We start from the raw sequence: 21989 nt of genomic DNA on the forward strand, positions 1-21989 counted from the left end.
GAGTCCAACCTCTCCTCCCACAAGAGTGCAGACCACGAACCCTCTTAATGTAAAATAACTGGGATGAAGCCCAAGTGCTTAAACCAGAATTAATACACTTTTAGAATAACAGACACTGATAAACTGACTACAGCACAGCACCAGCACACATACTCAGTGTAGCACAATAACATCAGGATATACTCACTACAGCACAGCACCAGCATACATACTCAGTGCAGCACAATAACATCATGATATACTCACAACAGCACAGCACCATCACACATACTCAGTGCACCACAATAATATCTGGATATGCTCACTACAGCACAGTACCATCACACATACTCAGTACAGCCCAATAACATCAGGATATACTCAGAACAGCACATCATCATCACACATACTCAGTGCAGCACAATAACATCAGGATATACTCATTACAGTGCAGTACCACAACACATACTTAGAACAGCACAACAACATCAGGATACACTCACAACAGAACAGTGCCATCACACATACTCAGTGTAGCACAACAACATCAGGATATACTTACTACATCACAGCACCAGCACACATACTCAGTGTAGTGCAATAACATCATTATATACTCACAACAGCACAGCACCATCACATTTAGTGCAGCACAATAATATCTGGATATACTCACTAAAGCACAGTGTCATCATACATACTCAGTGCAGCACAATAATGTCAGGATATACTCACTACAGCTCAGTACCATCACACATTCTCAGTGCGGTGCAATAACATCAGGACATTAACACAACAACAGCACAGTACCATCACACATACTTAATGCAGGACAAAAACATCAGGATATACTCACTACAGCACAGCACCATCACACATACTCAGTGCAGCACAATAACATCAGGGTATACTCACAACAGCACAGCACCAGCACACAAACACAGTGCAGCAAAACAACATCAGGATATACTCACTACTGCAGAGCACTATCACACATACTCAGTGCAGCACAATAATATCAGGATATACCCACAATAGCACAGTACCATCACACATACTCAGTGCAGCACAATAGCATCAGGATATACTCACTACAGCACTGCATCACACATACTCCGTGTAGCACAATAACATATGGATATACTCACTACAGCACAGTACCATCACACATATGTAGTGTAGCACAATAACATCTGGATATACTCACTACAGCACAGCACCATCACACATACTGAGTGCAGCACAATAACATCAGGATATACTCACTACAGCACTGCACCATCACACATACTCAGAGTAGCACAATAACATGAGGATATACTCACTACAGGCATAGCACCATCGCACATACTCAGTGCAGCACAATAACGTCAGGATATACTCACTACAGCACCATCACCCATACTCAGTGTAGCACAATACCATCAGGATATACTCACTTAAGCACAGTGCCATCACACATAATGCAGCACAATCACATAAGGGTATGCTCACTGCAGCACAGCACCATCACACATACTCAGGATAGTGCAATAACATCTGGATATACTCACTACAGCACAGCACCATCACACATACTCAGGTTAGTGCAATAACATCTGGATATGCTCACTACAGCACAGTGCCATCACACATTCTCAGTGCAGCATAATAACATCTGGATATTCTCATTAAAACATGGCATCAGGACATACTTATAAAGAGCGCATCAAGATTTGGTCATAGGGCATGCCAGTGCTATCAGGATATAGTCACTACTGCAGAACAGCATTAGGACATACAAGGTGTAGCACAATATCATCAGGATATGCCTACTGCAGCTAGATAACACTAGAATATACTCAGTGTGCAATAGTAGAATAACAAGGTTTACACTGTACAGGAGGGAAAAGTTTGGACAAAATTATTGTAGCACAATACGATCAGGATATACTTAGTGCATTTCTGTACCATCAGGATATACTCAGTATAATACAGTAACTTCTGGACATACTCATTACACAACAGTAACATTATGACATAAATAATACTGTACTGTATCTTTAAGAATATTCATTACAACAGAGTAAGTATAACATACTTATTATACAATGACTGGCCATTAGTATTCAAAACTGTGCATGCTGATTGGCCGGCCCAACCAGCATGCCCATTGTAAATCCCAGAATATACCAATGGGAAAAGGTCCGGTCACCCAGACTTCTTTCCATTTGTATATTCAAAAACTTTTTTTTTCAACAAAAATTAAAAAAAAACCTGTAGTTCATACTCCAGACATACATGAGAGGCAGCATGGAAGAAATATAAAGAAAATCAGGTACGTTATTTAAAACTAAAGATACGTACCTGATTTTGTTTGAATTTCCTATATTCTGTCTCTCTCTCTCTCCTACCCCTAAAGTAGCCCAAATTTTTTTTTAATAATAATAATAAAAAAAAAAAAAAAAAAAAAAAAAAAAAACAAAAAAAAAAAAAAACGGAGTGACGGAGACTTTCTTGTCTCCGCTGCTTCCTTTTCAAAGCATTGATGTACTGGGTATGCATGAGAACCCAAGTCCCAGATGCATACGCAGTACATCAAAACAAAGCAGCAATATACCACCAGCCGCGGTAGAACAGTAATGCTCCGTTATACAAAGACATTATTTAAGAAAAGTAAGTTTTTTTTATTAAATAATCTCATTTTATAATAGCAATAACCTACTCGGTGGTTGAGGTATATTGAAATTTGGCCATGGTTGGCTTTATTTAATCACTTGGGCTTTGCCCGCATGATTAAACCAAACCAACTGTGGGTGAATCATCAATATACCACATCAAGTCATCGGTAATTGCTTAAATATTGTTTTGTATCTTTAGAATATACTGTTTACAACACAGTAACATTGTGCCATACATTATGTAGCATTGTATCTTTAAGACATACTTATTACAATACAGTAACATTATGACATATTTAATATCGTACTGTATTTTTATGACATACTCATTACAATACAGTAATATTATGACATATGAAATACTGTATTGCATCTTTCAAACATGCTTATTAAAATACAGTAACGATGTGACATACTTAATACTGTACTGTATCATTAAGACATAGTCATTACAGCACAGTAATAGTATAACATACTTTAAATATTTCACTGCATCTTTAAGTCATTCAACACTGTGACATTATATTTTACTAATCGCTATAACCAAATCATCTAATACTATAGGTGACTCTCTTGTATTCAAATAGTGTAAATAAACTATGGAGCCACATACCAATAAAACTGAAATCCATTCAGAATGTAAACTCATTTAAAATATAAGTAAAACGTCACCTTTCAGATCAATTGATCTGCTCCTGTATATCATCAGCGTAAATGCCACAGTTATCTCCAGCTTGTCAAACTGTCAAATCGTTTCTCTTCTTTAAGAATCCTACAACCAGTCTTCAGCAATGCCCAAAGAGCTTTAATGTTTTAATAGCACCTCCCAGCCATATACATAGTTTCCTGACAATTACTCCCACGTCTATACTTCCATTATAAAGATTATCATAACAATATAGATAATTGTCACTGAACCTACTTTGTACCCCACCTCTTAACTATGGTATCCCCATTGTCTGCCCTACCTAGTTCTTTCCCTCACCTCAAGTTCTTTGAATTTTTAAGTAGTGTTCCTGATTTTTATTATATTTCTTTGAATTTTTAAGCAGTGTTCTTGATTTTTATTATATTTCTTTGAATTTTTAAGCAGTGTTCTTGATTTTTATTATATTTCTTTGAATGTTTAAGCAGTGTTCTTGATTTTTATTATATTTCTTTGAATTTTTAAGCAGCGTTCTTGATTTTTATTATATTTCTTTGAATTTTTAAGCAGCGTTCTTGATTTTTATTATATTTCTTTGAATTTTTAAGCAGCGTTCTTGATTTTTATTATATTTCTTTGAATTTTTAAGCAGCGTTCTTGATTTTTATTATATTTCTTTGAATTTTTAAGCAGCGTTCTTGATTTTTATTATATTTCTTTGAATTTTTAAGCAGCGTTCTTGATTTTTATTATATTTCTTTGAATTTTTAAGCAGCGTTCTTGATTTTTATTATATTTCTTTGAATTTTTAAGCAGCGTTCTTGATTTTTATTATATTTCTTTGAATTTTTAAGCAGTGTTCTTGATTTTTATTATATTTCTTTGAATTTTTATGGAGTGTTCTTGATTTTTATTATCTGTTTGACAGACCCCTTTCAAATGCTCAGTGATCAAATCTACTGATGTGTAAGTAGTTTTATACTGTAGTAGCAACCTCTTCTTTCATATGAATGTAACATAACCATCACATGTATCTGCAATTGTTAATGCATATTACTTAATATCTGTTCATGTATATTACTTTTCATGTATATCACTAAATGCATGTTTAAAAATGCTTGTAACTTCATAGGATCATAGAAAGTTAAATCACAAAATAAAAACACATAGAACATAAAATACATTGCTTCAACGGACTTAGCGATTTCATTTCCTATCACGGAAACATCACCCCCACCGGGGCTCAATGACCATATTTCATTAATGCCAGCACTTAAAACTAGAGCAAATATTAATGTTATTAGTAAACATTAAATATTAACATTTATTTCAAGCCAAGCAATTTTACATTACGGTTTGAATATGTATGTTACATTTACTTTCTATATATATATATATATATATATATATATATATATGTGTGTGTGTGTGTGTGTGTGTGTAACAACTATTTTATAATACAATTGTATAATATTATTAATTATTATAGTAAAGTATTTGATGTTAAGAACTTTCAAAGTTATGTATTAAACATATATATATATATATATATATATATATATATATGCTTTTTAAAAAAAGGGCTGGGTTTTTGAAGTTTGAAAAAGGAACTTTAAAATGAACTACCAATTAATTTTTAGTTATCTTGTCATTAATGACGTAGGTGTTGGGTCTATTTAAATGCCGAGTAGGGAAGAAAATATTGACTCTGATGATGTTTGCGTGATATGAAAGCGCTAAGTCTGTTGAAGCAGTGTATTTTATGTACTACGTGTTTTTATTTTGTGATTTAAAATTAAAGTGTTTTTATAACTATTTGAGACAACCTTTACTGACCTTGGAAAGCAACTGAAGGTACTGTTGTTACTGGTTTAGTGTGTCTTCAGGTGTTCCACTTGGATTACTGATCATAGAAAGTTAGTAGGCTAATGGCCTTAGGGCCTTTGCAAGCCTAGCCAAATTCTACTCTTATTTCCATGATCAGCACCTAATGCCCATGGTCCAGGAGGGACACAGGTGGAACCCCTGAGGTGAATTTATGGTTATGCACCCAATTGTCCAGATTGCCTTTGAAAAGGGCCAATGAGGTGCTCTGCTTGACATGAAGTGGGAGTCTGTTCCAAAGGTGTGGTAACCTCTGGGAGACAAATCTGTCCCTCCAGCAGGTTCTATCAATGTACAAAACAATGAACACAGGTAACAGTTCCACACTGAAAAGCTGAGATGCACTTTTAATAATGAGCAGTTATAACAGGTTCAACAAGTAAATCCAACAAAACAAGAACAATAAAGTTTAAGCGCTTTTGATCCGGATATTATACGGACTTCTTCAGAACCGCGCTTAAACTTTATTGTTCTTGTTTTGTTGGACTTACTCGTTGAACCTGTTATAACTGCTCATTATTAAAAGTGCATCTCAGCTTTTCAGTGTGGAACTATTACCTGTGTTAGTTGTTTTGAAGTATTTCATACTTCCGTTTCTGTGTTGTGTGGACTGAGGTTCTACTAATGTCACATACCAGGTTAAGGTCTTTAGAGTGAGTAATCCGTGTACCATTTGATTTGTAGATATGCAGCATTTCCAATAAAGCAGGGTCTGAGATTCCCTTATATGCAAGGCAGAGATCACCTCTGAGTAGTCTGTATGAACAAGAATAAAGTGACAGTGATTTCAGATGATCCACAAAGGACAGATGCTGAAGACCTTGCATTTTCCTTGTGAAGAATCTTTGTGTTCTTTCTAATTGCTGCAGGTGCTTGGAAAGGTATATACCAAAAGGGGCATTGTACTGAATTATCAGCCTGATGAGGGAAGAGTACAGGGAGGTTATAACTTCTTTTATTCTCGAGGCAATGGCCTTATTTATGAGGTGTGGAGACATTGTTATCAAAGCTAAGGTTTCTGTCAACCCGTGTGCTCAGGTCTCTCACCACTGCATACTTAGGGCACTGCTGTTGATGTGGTAGTTAGCAAGAACATGGCTCTTACCAAAAGGGATGATAATACATTCTTTTTGCATTGATTTAAAGGCCATGACCTTGGCACCAATCATTTGTTTGTGTAAGACCCTCTAGTTGGATGGTGACATCATTTGGAAATAGTTTTCCATGAAATGGTCGAGATTACTTATATAATGTGTTTATGTGGTCGATTCACATGAGCAATGTCATGCATATTAATTAGGTCAAAATGTTGAAAAAAGAACATCCGAATGCAAATTCAGTGTTTTTTGACAATCTTTTTCACCTGTCTGCATTTTCAGCAGTACAAACATACGCAGTTCAGTATTGCACAATGCTGCAACTCACGTATTTGCAGGGGGATAAGTTCCCCTGCACCTCCCCTGTGAGGGGTTGTGTCCTCATACATCCTGCAAACTATATATTTCATCTCTGAGATTGCACTACAGTGAGGAAAAGGATTAATCGCCAAGTTTGCAAACACCTCCACCTTTAGAACCCACCAACGCCAGGCTCTAAGGGAACTGCAATGGATGGAACTTCCCAGCTACTAACCTATCACCAATTAGTCTTTGCCTACAATGTGCTAACACATCCAGAAAAAAACCCTGCACTAGGCCAACTTCTCACCCACTATAATACAAATCATCCTCTCCGATCTTGCGACAAACCACTCCTCTGTATCTCTAGGGCTAACAATACTGTAGGAAAAGCACTGTTGTCCCACTCCATAGCTAGAACCTGGAATAATCTCCCTCCTGCTCTGATTTCTGCCCCTACCTCTTCTCATTTTAAAAACTCACTTAGAGCACACTTAAAGAATAAGTGCCTATGCCCATGTATTACGAAGTCCTCAAATTATTCCACTTATATACCTCACTTCCTAATATACCTATTGTAATATATATTACAGTCTAGGTCTTCTCCTAATGCTGATTGAATTTGTATACTTATCCTGTTATTAACCATGTGTAACAATTTTTCCTGTATATATAGGTCTTGTTATGTCTTCTGCTGTATACTGTATTTTAACATATTGTTTGAAAATTCTCTGTATACTGTATTTTAACATATTGTGTAAAATTTTACTTACTGTAGAGCATTTCTCCCCGGGCCTGTGCTGAAAATGGACCTGTGTCCAGTCAGACCATCCTGGTTAACAAATGTAAAATAAAATAAAATAAATAAATAAAATAAATTTCCTGATCCACACTGTACCGTGATCTCTATTCATTACATTGACCACATATAAGCGAATGCACAGTTGCATTCACTGGACAGGACACTCAGAGATTTGAAGGTCAGCAATACAAGAATCAGCCTGAGCCAAATTACATTCAACATTCCCATTTTCGCTGAACCTTCACGCGTCACTTTGATGGTAAACGTTTGGAGTTTTATGACCACTCGCAGTTTGCAGTCATTAGGAAACATTGTCAGTCACAGACCTTTAGTTTTTGCTTGTACTTCAGAGAAATAGATTGCAAACAGTAGAAGTCCCAGGACTGATCCCTGTGGACCACCACTGGTTACAGGTCTCCTGCTGGAGGTGGATTCCCCTGGTTTGACTATATGTGTTTTATTACTGAGACTGTTAGCATCCCATCTAATGATATAAGAATTGATAACTAGCTGGGTGAGTTTGGCAATGATGCCCGAGTTAGCCACAGTGTCAAAGCCTTGGCTGAGTCTAGGTAGGCTATGTGCATAGATTTCCCCTCATCCAGTGCCTTGGTGACTGTCTTGAAGAAGTCCACCAGGTTTAACAGGCATGATCTCCATTTGACGAATCCAAACTGAGTAGGGTCATGTGTTTGGTGATTGCCTATATCTTTGTTCATTAGGTCCATGATGATTCAATTCATGGCCTTGCTGATAAGGCTAGTCAGGTTAATAGGTCTATAGTTCTTGGGGTCAGTGGAAGCACCACCTTTGTGCAAGGGAATAACAGTGGCCATTTTCCATTCAGCTAGGAAGAAGCCGGTGCTTAGACTATGAATGAAAAGAGTGCTGAATGGTGCTGCCAGTTCTTGTTGGAACCCATGTAGGATGCAGCCATGGATGTTATCAGGTCCCATCCAGTTCTTGTTGGAACCCATGTCGGATGCAGCCAAGGATGTTATCAGGCCCCATCCAGTTCTTGTTGGAACCCATGTAGGATGCAGCCAAGGATGTTATCAGGCCCCATCCAGTTCTTGTTGGAACCCATGTAGGATGCAGCCAAGGATGTTATCAGGCCCCATCCAGTTCTTGTTGGAACCCATGTAGGATGCAGCCAAGGATGTTATCAGGTCCCATAGATGCTGTGTTTTTGGCCTTAGAGAGGGCATTTGCAACCTGCACTTTAGAAATACAAGGTAGAGGGCAGGTGGTAGGGATGTCATGGGATATATGTGGTGGAGACAAGGTTGTGAAGTTTTCACAGAACCTGTCAGTCAACAAGTTAGCTATGTCCACAGGCTTAGTAAATGTGGTATCATTAACTACCAGCTTGGCACAAACCTTTTAGGTTACAGATGTAATTAAAGTATACCTTATGGTTGTCCTTAATTCAGGAAGCTAATTTGGATTCATTCTTTGCTTTGGAGGACTTCACAAGAAGTCTTATTTGCTAATTTAAGCTGAAGAGAGAGTGTTTCCTCTTACTCTTAGACAGCAATATCTTCTCTTATTGTAAAGCCTGTCAATGGCAGTTGTTCACCAGACAGGTTTGCTCTTCCTTGAGGAGATTATTTTGGTACTATCAGGTATGGCCGGGTCAATGCAGTTATACAGATGTTTGTAGAACTTGGCATAGTTGCCAATTCCATCGGGGGGGGATGCAGTGGAACCATTTATGCTATCCAGTAAGAGGATATGATCTGCTTTGGAAATATTTTTTAGTTTAACTGCTGCTGGGCGGGGTTCAGGTGTGATAGTTACTTCAAATGAGACTGATGTGTGGTCAGATCTCACCACGGAGGACCTGACAGTGGGTATGGTACAGTGGTCTCCCATATTTGTAAGCACCAGATCTACGATATTGGCACTCCTTGTCAGAGTGTCAACTAGCTGGTCCATGGCATTAGAGTTAACAAAGTCAAGGAACCTTTGGGCGAGTGAGTCTGAGTACAAGTAATTTACCCCAGTCAATGGATGGGTAGTTAAATTCACCCAAAAGCATGGTGTCAGATGTATCGTGATAGACTTAAGTAGATCCAAATAGGCAGAGTGGTTGTTCTGATTCATGGAGGGTCTTGTAGCTGGCAATGACTTGAATAGGTGTCCTACACACAGCTAATCACACCTGAAGTATCTCAAAGGAATCCTACTGTTTAACCAATCTGGATGTGTATTTATCTTTAATGAATAATGATACATTTCCTCTGTTAGTTTTCATGCCTTCAGTTTGTGGTCTGAACGTGTGGAAGGAGGTGTAACCCAGTATGGCTGGGGTGCTATCCACAGCCTTGAACTAGGTCTTCATGACTGCACAAATATCTGTGTCTTCCAAGGTAAGAACTGCTTCCAGTGAGTGCAGTCTCATGTTACGACTACTAGCATTTAGCAGGATAACCTTGAGGTTGTTTAGTTTTTATGTTGAGAACTTTGTCCTTGAGACACTGCCTAAAAAGGCACTATTCAGTGGCAACAGCCTTAGCCAGTAAACTAAATCCTAGGGGTGACAGATGAAGACCATCTGTGGCAAAGCATCGAGATCTGTTGATCATGTCACCCCAGGCTGACAGATACTGGATCCCCTTAGAATGACAATAGAAACTAAGCCAATTATTAAAGTCAGTCATTTTCTGTTTGTATTGAGGCATCATTCTAGGAGAAGGCAAAATGCTGCTTCAGGCTAGGGATGTACCTGCCTGAGACACATAATCCAAGAGCTCAGTCATGTCTCTCTTCATATAGTCCAGAGAGGTACATTTTAAGTTGTTCACACCAACATGGACTATGATGGAGTCATAACAGTACCTGCTGTTGGGATACTTGAGTGCATGTGTGATATGGCGGATCCTATCACCTGACAGAGAGCTGACCATACCCTTTTCCTTACCCAATCTGGTGAGAGGGACATCTTTGTGTCTCATGATGGAGTCACCTATGACTAATATGTTTGGTTTTGAGTTTTGCCTAAAGGGCTTGACAGGTGAGACACTGGCATGTGAGCTATTATGTGTATTGTGCTCTGTAGAGGAAGTATTATGTGTATTATGCTTGTGTCAGTGTTTGGGAGGTTTCTTGTGTTTAGGTATGTTTCTGGTGAGGACCTCCGCATATGTAGGAATGTGTGATATGTGTTTGGGTGGAGTAGGAGGTGAGGTGAGCATGCTGACAACTCACTCATTGTCATATGTACTGATTGGTGTGTGAGAGAGCATGGATCCAATGTTCTTAATATAGTTGCCTCTCTGACATATTGAGTTTGTGTGGAATAGGAGTAGAGGGTTGTTGGTGAACAGGAAGCAGTTGCTACGCTGCCTCAGGATGCCCATGTTGAGAAAACTGGCTGGAGAAAATGTGTGAAGTTGTCTGTCTATAGTGTTAGGTAAATCTATATAGTCAGGAAAAGTGGTCTCACTTAGGAATGTCTAGTGGGTAAGATGTGTGTTGGTACCTCTGAGGCTAGGCTTAGCATTTCACTTGACAGTAGATCATGGCCATAAAAAACCTCTGCTGGACCACAACCAAAGTCCAAAGAGAAAATCTGACAAGCAAAACATTTGCATTTATAACAACCACTATGCAGCAGTGCATGATGGTATGCTACACGCAAAGATGCGCAAATGCGGGGCTTAAATAAAACAAGAAATAACCCTTTTAATTCAAACTACCCAATAAAGATGCTCTCTCTGCGATCTAGTCCAATCACCATTGATTAAATGTGACCCGATAGCACTCACCTCCAAAAAGGGTGCAGTAGGGCCTTCAACTACAAGGATGGCTTAAATTTGATGCTCAGAAGTTACAAAACAGACTCAGAAATAGAAAACTTGGAACTGGGCTATACTAAAGCTGAACTACCATGCAAGTATAAAGTATACAGTAAAATGTGACAAAAAAACAGTTCAGACAATCCAAACCGACAATATAATGCAATTAAAAATTTGAAGTGCAATATAAGAGCAAACACATGTACTTATAGTTAGTTGGAAGTAATGGATATCTCACAACTTTCAGTATCTCAATGAAGAGCTGGTTTTAATGCTCAAGTGATACCAAACAGTCTCTACAGAGCAAGTCTGAATCGGGCCTGTGCTATAAAATGCACAATTTAAGAAAGATGTGTGGTGTACGAACCAATAACACAAAATAGCCAACCAGACCTCTGTGGCTCGAACAGAAAGCAACCAGGAACTCTGCGCTGCAGAAAAACACTGATGTTCAAATAATTCACGCACCAGTCAGGCACCAGTCAGTAAAAAACTCTGATTTAATTTCACGAAACACAGGTTAAGCGCTTTCATCCACACTAGGCAGACTTCCTCAGAACCAATTAATTCTGGTTACAACAACATATTTATAGCAGTTTTGGCGCCAAAATCCAACATCATACATTTAATAAAATTTTTTCTTTAATAATACATTACATTATACCTTTCCCTAAGAAAACTAATAAAGCTAATATAGCTTATGTATTTTTAACATAAATAAAACTTTTGACTAATTGTGATACGACATACCACTAGCCATGAAATATAAAATTTTTTTATATATAAAATTTTAATTATACAATATGGAATGTGCAAAAAATGCAATTTGTAATTAAAAAGTGAAAAATGTGAAAAATGTGCTAAGCACAAAAAAATAATAATAATATGCCAAGCACTATGAAAATTTTTATATGTTTAAAAAAAGTGTTAACCACGGTCCAAAAGTAAAAAAGGTTTTATACTAATACTTTCGTTTAGACCTGGCCATGAAGTGGCATCACACAAAATCTGCCATTTAGTTTCTAAACAGGACAATCCTATCTTCCAATTAGCCCCATACTCGCTCACCCCTATTTGGTCAATAATTGTAAATGTGAAACAATGATGGGGACCTTTTTCACTAATGTGCTTACTTAGTGCATTGTTCATGTCAGCTTTTTTAATTTTGTACAGGTGTTCATATATACGGGTTTTTAACTTCCTTTCTGTCTTTCCTATATAGTATGCCTGACAGAAAGAGCAGGAAGCCAAATAAACCACGCGCATGGAATTGCAATTCCCTTTTCTACCATAACATATAGTTCTATTTTTGTTACACAATTTAATAGTCTTTCTCTCATTAATATATTGACAATACCTACAACTACCACATTTATTGGTGTGTTCATGTTTATTTTTCCTCAATTCCTTTTTCTTTCCCCCTTCAACAATCCTCTTGATGTTAACAGAAGTTTTAAACACACTAATGGGATGATTACCCAATACTGAAACAGTATCTTCAGAACTTGAAAATAAATCCCAGTGTCTATTCAAGATCTCCTTGACCAAATTAGAATATGGGTTGAACATGATGACACACACATTCGTTCTGTCACTAACCACTTGCTTTTGGGTGTTCTTACCTACAAATGTGCCTCCTAACAGAGGAACAAATTTGTCCCCCATAATCTAATCACATATTTAGTCACATCCTCCACCATCTCCACAGGATATCCTCTGGCCAAAAACATGTCAGAAACAGTTCTCATCTGATCTTCCATGTCCTGTCTTGTGGAACACATTCTTGCAACACGAATGCACTGTCCATTGAATACATTCCGAAAGATGTAGGGGGGATGACAACTACCAAACTGTATATAATCATTGGAGAAAGTAGATTTTCTATAGATTTTAGACTTAAAACCGTCATTTGAATTACTTATATATGTATCCAAATAAGGTATACCTACCTTCTCCACCTTGTATGTAAATCTTAAAAAGCTTGTAGTACTATTAATATATGCTAAAAAGTTGGGTATGTCTTCTACAGGCCCCTTCCAAATAATAAATAAGTCATCCAAAAAACGTGTGTATAGGGCAATATGTTTATAGAATTCACTGGGCATAACATATACATTCTCCCACTCAAGCATAACGAGATTTGCAAAAATGGGGGCACAGGAAGCCCCCATCGCTACTCCTCGAATTTGTTTGAAATATTCTCCTTGGAACTGAATGTAATTGTGTGAGAGAACAAGTCCCATCATATCCAATATTAAACATATTTTGTCCCATGTGAGTTCAGAATATTTCTTCAAACTGTTTTCAAAGTATTCAAGACCTATTGTGTTAGGAATACAAGAGAACAGTTCCTGAACATCTATTGTAAGGAATGTTAAATCTGGGGACCATATGTCATGTTTTAATTTACTCAAAAAATCCCAAGAATCCTTGGTTAAGTGAGGAACTTTATTGTATACATGTTTACACCAGTGGTCTATTGCAACCCCTAAATTAAATGTTTTGGACTTTGAACCGGAAATAATAGGCCTAAAGGGGGGATTTTCAACACTTTTGTGGATTTTGGGTATCCCTACTATTCTAGCCATCACAGGATACTCAGTTCTAATAAATTCATACTCCTCATTTGTAATGCGATTGTCTAAGAGATATTCCTCAATTGTTAAATCTATTCTGTGGTACCCTATATTAATCTGATTAAGGGATACCTCTTTGTAATTACCAGAATTGAAGAGAATATCTTGAATAGCTTTACAATATACATTTGTATCATATACCACCAAACCACCCCCTTTATCCGGTTTCATAATTCTAATTTCACTATTGTCCACTATCTGATCCAAACACTCTCTCTCTCCCTTAGTTAAATTGTCACAAAAAAGTGAAAAGTAACATGGATCTCTCTGAATATTTTCATAAAAATGATATATGTCTTTGCAAACCATACGCTCATAATTACTAATTTGTACATTAGTTACAGGAATATAAGCACTTTTCCTAGCTAATATTTTGGGTAAGCCATCCCTAGTCATGTCTTTAAACTGCAATGCTAGCTGAAGCCTTCGACAATACAACTTAACTTCCTTAATAGTGTCGAACAAATTAAATCTAGCCGATGGAATGAACTTCATTCCCTTGCTAAACAAACTAAAAAAATCCTGGGTAATGTAAACATCAGTAAAGTTGTACACTTTAAAACCCATAAAAGTATAAACGGATACTTTATTCACATTACTTGCCATGGCATTAGATAAGTTCATATCACTAACATATGCTTCACTAACTACAAATTGCTTGCTGGCCGATAAATCGTGTATTTCCCTGTTGTTGGGGGGCCCTCCCCCATTCCTCACTGTCTTCTTTTGCGGAATATGGGGGCTTGATGAAACCTTCCGCCCTGAAAATTTTCGTCTTCTTCTCTTCTTCTGTTCCTACCCCTATTCCATTCATTGTATGACTAATTGGCTCTCATTCTATCCTGGTTAGAATGGGGCCAAATGTACGCCCTATGTGACTTGTATGCCTTCAAATCCCTTTCTAATTTGTCCAACTTCCTATTGTAAATATCATAAGCTTTAGACTTAGCCACTCTAAACTGCTTATCAAACAATTCTTGCCAAGAATCAAAATTGGGGTCCTGTGTGATTTCATGATGTAAATGTTCAATTTTCGCAAGTAGGCCCCCTATTTTCTCATCATTAAATTTCATAAGCAGTTTTATGTATTCAAAACCAAAGAAGTCAAACAAATTGTTAAACTCATACAACACTGTCTCATTGTACTGTACCCCAAGTGGAAGTTTAAAAAATCTAAGCCCTTTGGGCACAATTTTTAAAAACAAACATTTCTCAAGATATCCATTATCTATTTTGGCACCCTTAATATTAAAAAGTTTTTTACCTAACAGATAAATTTTAGACTTAATTGAATCATTACTTAGATTCACATTTCTATCATCATGTCCAACTTTCGTAACACTATTATGACCAAAATCGAAATCGTCATTCAAAAAATTATTCATGGCATCATTAGAATAATGTCCATAGTTTTTATTGTTACAGTTACCAATATTACCATTAGAAGTCGCTTTACCCTTTTTGTTTTGGGTTTTAGCCCTAACACAAGGGCTGGATATAGTGTCTTTTGCAACAGTACCTTTATACTGGTCACCACCTTTGTTCACCATTGCGGAATATGTCCTCATCATCTCCCGCTGCTTAGGCTTAGCACCCATGCGAAGCGTCTCTTCACGAGAGTGAAAGAGACTAAAATCAAAGGTGAATTCTGCGTCATCCAAAAGCTGTGTGTCAACGTCTTTGGTCTCTAAATTCAGTTGCAAGTGTGGCGTTTCTGCCGAATTTCTTATAATTTGTCCATTCAGTATACTGATTTGACTGTCCGCCCCCTCCAAAATAGGTGACGTTAAAGTTACTGATGTAGCAGTAGTAAGATGAACACCCAAACCCGGTGGAGCCGACTCCGTGTTAACGGCTTCCACTACGGGTCTGGTAAGTGAGGAAACCAACTGCAGCAACTTACTGACGTTGTCTTGTAGCGACGTGACTTCCGCACGCAGTTCCTGGAATTCGGCTCTGCTCAATGAAGCGGACGGAGATCCAGGTTCAGCCATGGCAACAACTTAAGAAAGATGTGTGGTGTACGAACCAATAACATAAAATAGCCAACCGGACCCCTGTGGCTACATCAGTAACTTTAACGTCACCTATTTTGGAGGGGGCGGACAGTCAAATCAGTATACCGAATGGACAAATTATAAGAAATTCGGCGGAAATGCCGAACTTGCAACTGAATTTAGAGACCAAAGACGTTGACACACAGCTTTTGGATGACGCAGAATTCACCTTTGATTTTAGTCTCTTTCACTCTCGTGAAGAGACGCTTCGCATGGGTGCTAAGCATAAGCAGCGGGAGATGATGAGGACATATTCCGCAATGGTGAACAAAGGTGGTGACCAGTATAAAGGTACTGTTGCAAAAGACATTATATCCAGCCCTTGTGTTAGGGCTAAAACCCAAAACAAAAAGGGTAAAGCGACTTCTAATGGTAATATTAGTAACTGTAACAATAAAAACTATGGACATTATTCTAATGATGCCATGAATAATTTTTTGAATGACGATTTCGATTTTGGTCATAATAGTGTTACGAAAGTTGGACATGATGATAGAAATGTGAATCTAAGTAATGATTCAATTAAGTCTAAAATTTATCTGTTAGGTAAAAAACTTCTTAATATTAAGGGTGCCAAAATAGATAATGGATATCTTGAGAAATGTTTGTTTTTAAAAATTGTGCCCAAAGGGCTTAGATTTTTTAAACTTCCACTTGGGGTACAGTACAATGAGACAGTGTTGTATGAGTTTAACAATTTGTTTGACTTCTTTGGTTTTGAATACATAAAACTGCTTATGAAATTTAATGATGAGAAAATAGGGGGCCTACTTGCGGAAATTGAACATTTACATCATGAAATCACACAGGACCCCAATTTTGATTCTTGGCAAGAATTGTTTGATAAGCAGGTTAGAGTGGCTAAGTCTAAAGCTTATGATATTTACAATAGGAAGTTGGACAAATTAGAAAGGGATTTGAAGGCATACAAGTCACATAGGGCGTACATTTGGCCCCATTCTAACCAGGATAGAATGAGAGCCAATGAGTCATACAATGAATGGAATAGGGGTAGGAACAGAAGAAGAGAAGAAGACGAAAATTTTCAGGGCGGAAGGTTTCATCAAGCCCCCATATTCCGCAAAAGAAGACAGTGAGGAATGGGGGAGGGCCCCCCAACAACAGGGAAATACACAATTTATCGGCCAGCAAGCAATTTGTAGTTAGTGAAGCATATGTTAGTGATATGAACTTATCTAATGCCACGGCAAGTAATGTGAATAAAGTATCCGTTTATACTTTTATGGGTTTTAAAGTGTACAACTTTACTGATGTTTACATTACCCAGGATTTTTTTAGTTTGTTTAGCAAGGGAATGAAGTTCATTCCATCGGCTAGATTTAATTTGTTCGACACTATTAAGGAAGTTAAGTTGTATCGTCGAAGGCTTCAGCTAGCATTGCAGTTTAAAGACATGACTAGGGATGGCTTACCCAAAATATTAGCTAGGAAAAGTGCTTATATTCCTGTAACTAATGTACAAATTAGTAATTATGAGCGTATGGTTTGCAAAGACATATATCATTTGTATGAAAATATTCAGAGAGATCCATGTTACTTTTCACTTTTTTGTGACAATTTAACTAAGGGAGAGAGAGAGTGTTTGGATCAGACAGTGGACAATAGTGAAATTAGAATTATGAAACCGGATAAAGGGGGTGGTTTGGTGGTATATGATACCAATGTATATTGTAAAGCTATTCAAGATATTCTCTTCAATTCTGGTAATTACGAAGAGGTATCCCTTAATCAGATTAATATAGGGTACCACAGAATAGATTTAACAATTGAGGAATATCTCTTAGACAATCGCATTACAAATGAGGAGTATGAATTTATTAGAACTGAGTATCCTGTGATGGCTAGAATAGTAGGGATACCCAAAATCCGCAAAAGTGTTGAAAATCCCCCCTTTAGGCCTATTATTTCCGGTTCAAAGTCCAAAACATTTAATTTAGGGGTTGCAATAGACCACTGGTGTAAACATGTATACAATAAAGTTCCTCACTTAACCAAGGATTCTTGGGATTTTTTGAGTAAATTAAAACATGACATATGGTCCCCAGATTTAACATTCCTTACGATAGATGCTCAGGAACTGTTCTCTTGTATTCCTAACACAATAGGTCTTGAATACTTTGAAAACAGTTTGAAGAAATATTCTGAACTCACATGGGACAAAATATGTTTAATATTGGATATGATGGGACTTGTTCTCTCACACAATTACATTCAGTTCCAAGGAGAATATTTCAAACAAATTCGAGGAGTAGCGATGGGGGCTTCCTGTGCCCCCATTTTTGCAAATCTCATTATGCTTGAGTGGGAGGATGTATATGTTATGCCCAGTGAATTCTATAAACATATTGCCCTATACACACGTTTTTTGGATGACTTATTTATTATTTGGAAGGGGCCTGTAGAAGACATACCCAACTTTTTAGCATATATTAATAGTACTACAAGCTTTTTAAGATTTACATACAAGGTGGAGAAGGTAGGTATACCTTATTTGGATACATATATAAGTAATTCAAATGACGGTTTTAAGTCTAAAATCTATAGAAAATCTACTTTCTCCAATGATTATATACAGTTTGGTAGTTGTCATCCCCCCTAGATCTTTCGGAATGTACTCAAGGGACAGTGCATTTGTGTTGCAAGAATGTGTTCCACAAGACAGGACATGGAAGATCAGATGAGAACTGTTTCTGACATGTTTTTGGCCAGAGGGTATCCTGTGGAGATGGTGGAGGATGTGACTAAATATGTGATTAGACTATGGGGGGACAGATTTGTTCCACTTTTGGGTGGTACATTTGTAGGCAAGAACACCCAAAAGCAAGTAGTTAGTAATAGAACGAATGTGTGTGTCATCATGTTCAACCCATATTCTAATTTGGTTAAGGAGATTTTGAACAGACACTGGGATTTATTTTTAAGTTCTGAAGATACCGTTACAGTATTGGGTAATCATCCCATTAGTGTGTTTAAAACTTCTGTCAATATTAAGAGGATTATTGAAGGGGGAAAGAAAAAGGAATTGAGGAAGAATAAACATGAACACACCAACAAATGTGGTAGTTGCAGGTATTGTCAATATATCAACGAGAGAAAGACTATCAAATTGTGTAACAAAAATAGAACTATATGTTATGGTAAAAAAGGGAATTGCAATACCATGCGCGTGGTTTACTTGGCTTCCTGTTCTTTCTGTCAGGCATACTATATAGCAAAGACTGAAAGGAAGTTAAAAACCCGTATATATGAACACCTGTACAAAATTAAAAAAGCTGATATGAATAATGCACTAAGTAAGCACATTAGTGAAAAAGGTCCCCAACATTGTTTTACATTTACAATTATTGACCAAATAGGGGTGAGCGAGTATGGGGGTAATTGGAAGATAGGATTGTCTTGCTTAGAAACTAAATGGCAGATATTGTGTGATGCCACTTCATGGCCAGGTCTAAATGAAAGTATTAGTATAAAACCTTTTTTACTTTTGGACCGTGGTTAACACTTTTTTTAAACATATAAAATTTTTCATAGTGCTTGGCATATTATTATTATTTTTTTGTGCTTAGCACATTTTTCACATTTTTCACTTTTTAATTACAAATTGCATTTTTTGCACATTCCATATTGTATAATTAAAATTTTATATATAAAAAAAATTTTATATTTCATGGCTAGTGGTATGTCGTATCACAATTAGTCAAAAGTTTTATTTATGTTAAAAATACATAAGCTATATTAACTTTATTAGCTTTTTTAGGGATAGGTACAATGTATTATGTATTATTAATTTTATGGAATGTATGATGTTGGATTTTGGCGCCAAAACTGCTATAAATATGTTGTAACTTGAATTAATTGGTTCTGAGGAAGTCTGCCTTGTGTGGATGAAAGCGCTAAACCTGTGTTTTGTGTAATTAAATCAGAGTTTTTAACTGGCTGGTGCCTGACTGGTGCGTGAATTATTGGAACATCAGTGTTTTTTCTGCAGAGCAGAGTTCCTGGTTGCTTTCTGTTCGAGCCACAGGGGTCCGGTTGGCTATTTTGTGTTATAAAATGCACAATACTAGAAATTCAAAGTACATAAAATCACAGTCACAATAGTAAAAAAAAGTTTAAATAAAGCAGAAATTCACCAGCAATTTGCAGGCTGTAGACCACTCTCTCCCACCACAAGAGTGTAGACCGCAACTCTCCCAATGTAAATTAACTGGTTTGGAGCCCATGTGCTTAAACCAGAACTAAGATACTTTCAGACTAACAGACACAATGAGCATTCAACCAACAATTCCCAGGTTAGAAGTGTGTGGGCTATCCTCTCCTGCCAAAAGAGACTAGACCACAAAACTACATCATGTAAACTAACTGGTTTGGAACCACTTAAACTGGAACAAAGGCACTTAAAACAACAGGCACAATGCTTTTGGGTTTGGAGCCCAAGTGCTTAAACTAGAACTAAGACACTTTAAGAATACTAGACACAATGAGCCTTCAACCAGCAATTCCCAGCTTTGAAGGATGTAGGCTATCCTCTCCTGCCACAAGAGGTTAGACCGTTGGAAGCCACAAGAGTTTTCATATAAACAAGGGTTTAGACCAATTTATTTCAGCTTTTCTCCCTGGGCCTCTGCTGAAAAGAGGGTTTTATCTAAACCCAGTCAGACAAACTCAGAAAATGAAAGCATAATAAAAATTAAATAAATATATTATGACATACTTAATGCAAGTGAGTATCAGTAAGACATACTCAGTGGAACACATTATGCCACAGGGAGTTCAGCAAAATATTTTGTACTTTGTAAATCATTATTACAGCATCTCTAATAGAATATACAGTCCATAACAATTTGTAACTGCTTTAACATAAAAATACTTAAAGCAATTTATCTGGCCTTTAAAACTTACCTTGAGTTTCAGTGAGTCAGTATCATATGGACTTGGAATAAAGTCTGTATGCACTTTGGCTCGACCACAGAAAGGTCCTGCATATGGCACGTCTTCATCCAGTCTGAAGCTGTCCCGGTTACTTGTCCCCTCTGAACAACTGGTAATTCCACCTGAAAACAAACAGCAGTATGATTAAATGTCATTTCTTTACACATTGAATGCAGACTTCAGCTTAGAATATTACTGTAAAAATGAGATTGTAAGTCTCCAGTCTGTATTTCTGAAATAATTTAATGACTATCACCAAGTCAAACCATGAAAACACAATATACTTTAAAGCATAATTTAATGAGAAGTCAAAGTACATTAAACTTCACTAAAATAAATGATTGTGTTCCATTATGTTAAAAGTGTTATTTTGTTATAAAAATAAGAAATCTGAAATATTCTCCTTAACCAGTCATTAAAGTTTACATTATTGCCTGATAACATATCACAGTATTGGTACTCTGACAATTCATAGAACAGAAAAGCAAAACAAACCTGGCTTTGTGGCTAGAATGACAAGAGTCCTGACTATTTCCCAGATCATCTGGATTGGTTAATGACATGATTGCTGGAGAAGCTTGTCCAAGAGAGATGGGAAATAGTGGCCAAAGTCAAGGGAAGGTTGTGCAAATCCTTCTGCCAGAGTGCCACCTCCCGAAAATCTCACAAGTGTACTCCTTACACAAAAGGATGAGAGTCAGGAGTCTAAGTGTATCAAGGACAACATTTCATTCTTTAGGGTGACCGTGGTGTAAATGTGGGTGGAGGCCTTCTCAATCAGTTTCAGATAACAGAAGTGGTAATATTAATAATAATAACAATAATAATAATAAATAGCACTCACACCTACAGACATATATGGAAGACATCATTTAAGTTGACTGTCTATATAGTTGACAGCTGTTTTGTCAACACCATTTGGTTCTTCTAAACAAATGGTCAACAATTGCACAAGACAGTTAAATTATGAGGGTTGTGGAATATGCCCTTCCTTCTGTATTGTGCAGTTACAGAGTTGGAATATATAATTAGCAGGTGGTATGGCGGGTGGAAGGGTATTTGCCCCTGCAAAAAACATTGTTTTCTAGTTAAATTTTTTTAGGTCATGTCTCAAAAACATGCACAGTTCACTGTCAATACTTTTTATGTCATTGTTAGTGATGCCAACATTTGAG

The 21989-nt window shown here is 37.1% G+C and overlaps 1 protein-coding gene across 1 annotated transcript in view; it reads right to left on the bottom strand.

The window, feature by feature from the left end:
* The window catches only part of SAMSN1 (SAM domain, SH3 domain and nuclear localization signals 1), a 691753-nt gene that overhangs the window by 194887 nt on the left and 474877 nt on the right, over positions 1-21989 (bottom strand). Inside the window, exon 5 of the mRNA XM_044072151.1 lies at positions 20785-20936. Within this exon, the coding sequence (XP_043928086.1) occupies positions 20785-20936 (152 nt within the window). The remainder of the gene's footprint in view (positions 1-20784; positions 20937-21989) is intronic.

The sequence above is a fragment of the Protopterus annectens genome, chromosome 5.part0, assembly GCF_019279795.1.
Source record: "Protopterus annectens isolate FY-2018-M chromosome 5.part0, PAN1.0, whole genome shotgun sequence".
Taxonomy (NCBI): domain Eukaryota; kingdom Metazoa; phylum Chordata; order Ceratodontiformes; family Protopteridae; genus Protopterus; species Protopterus annectens.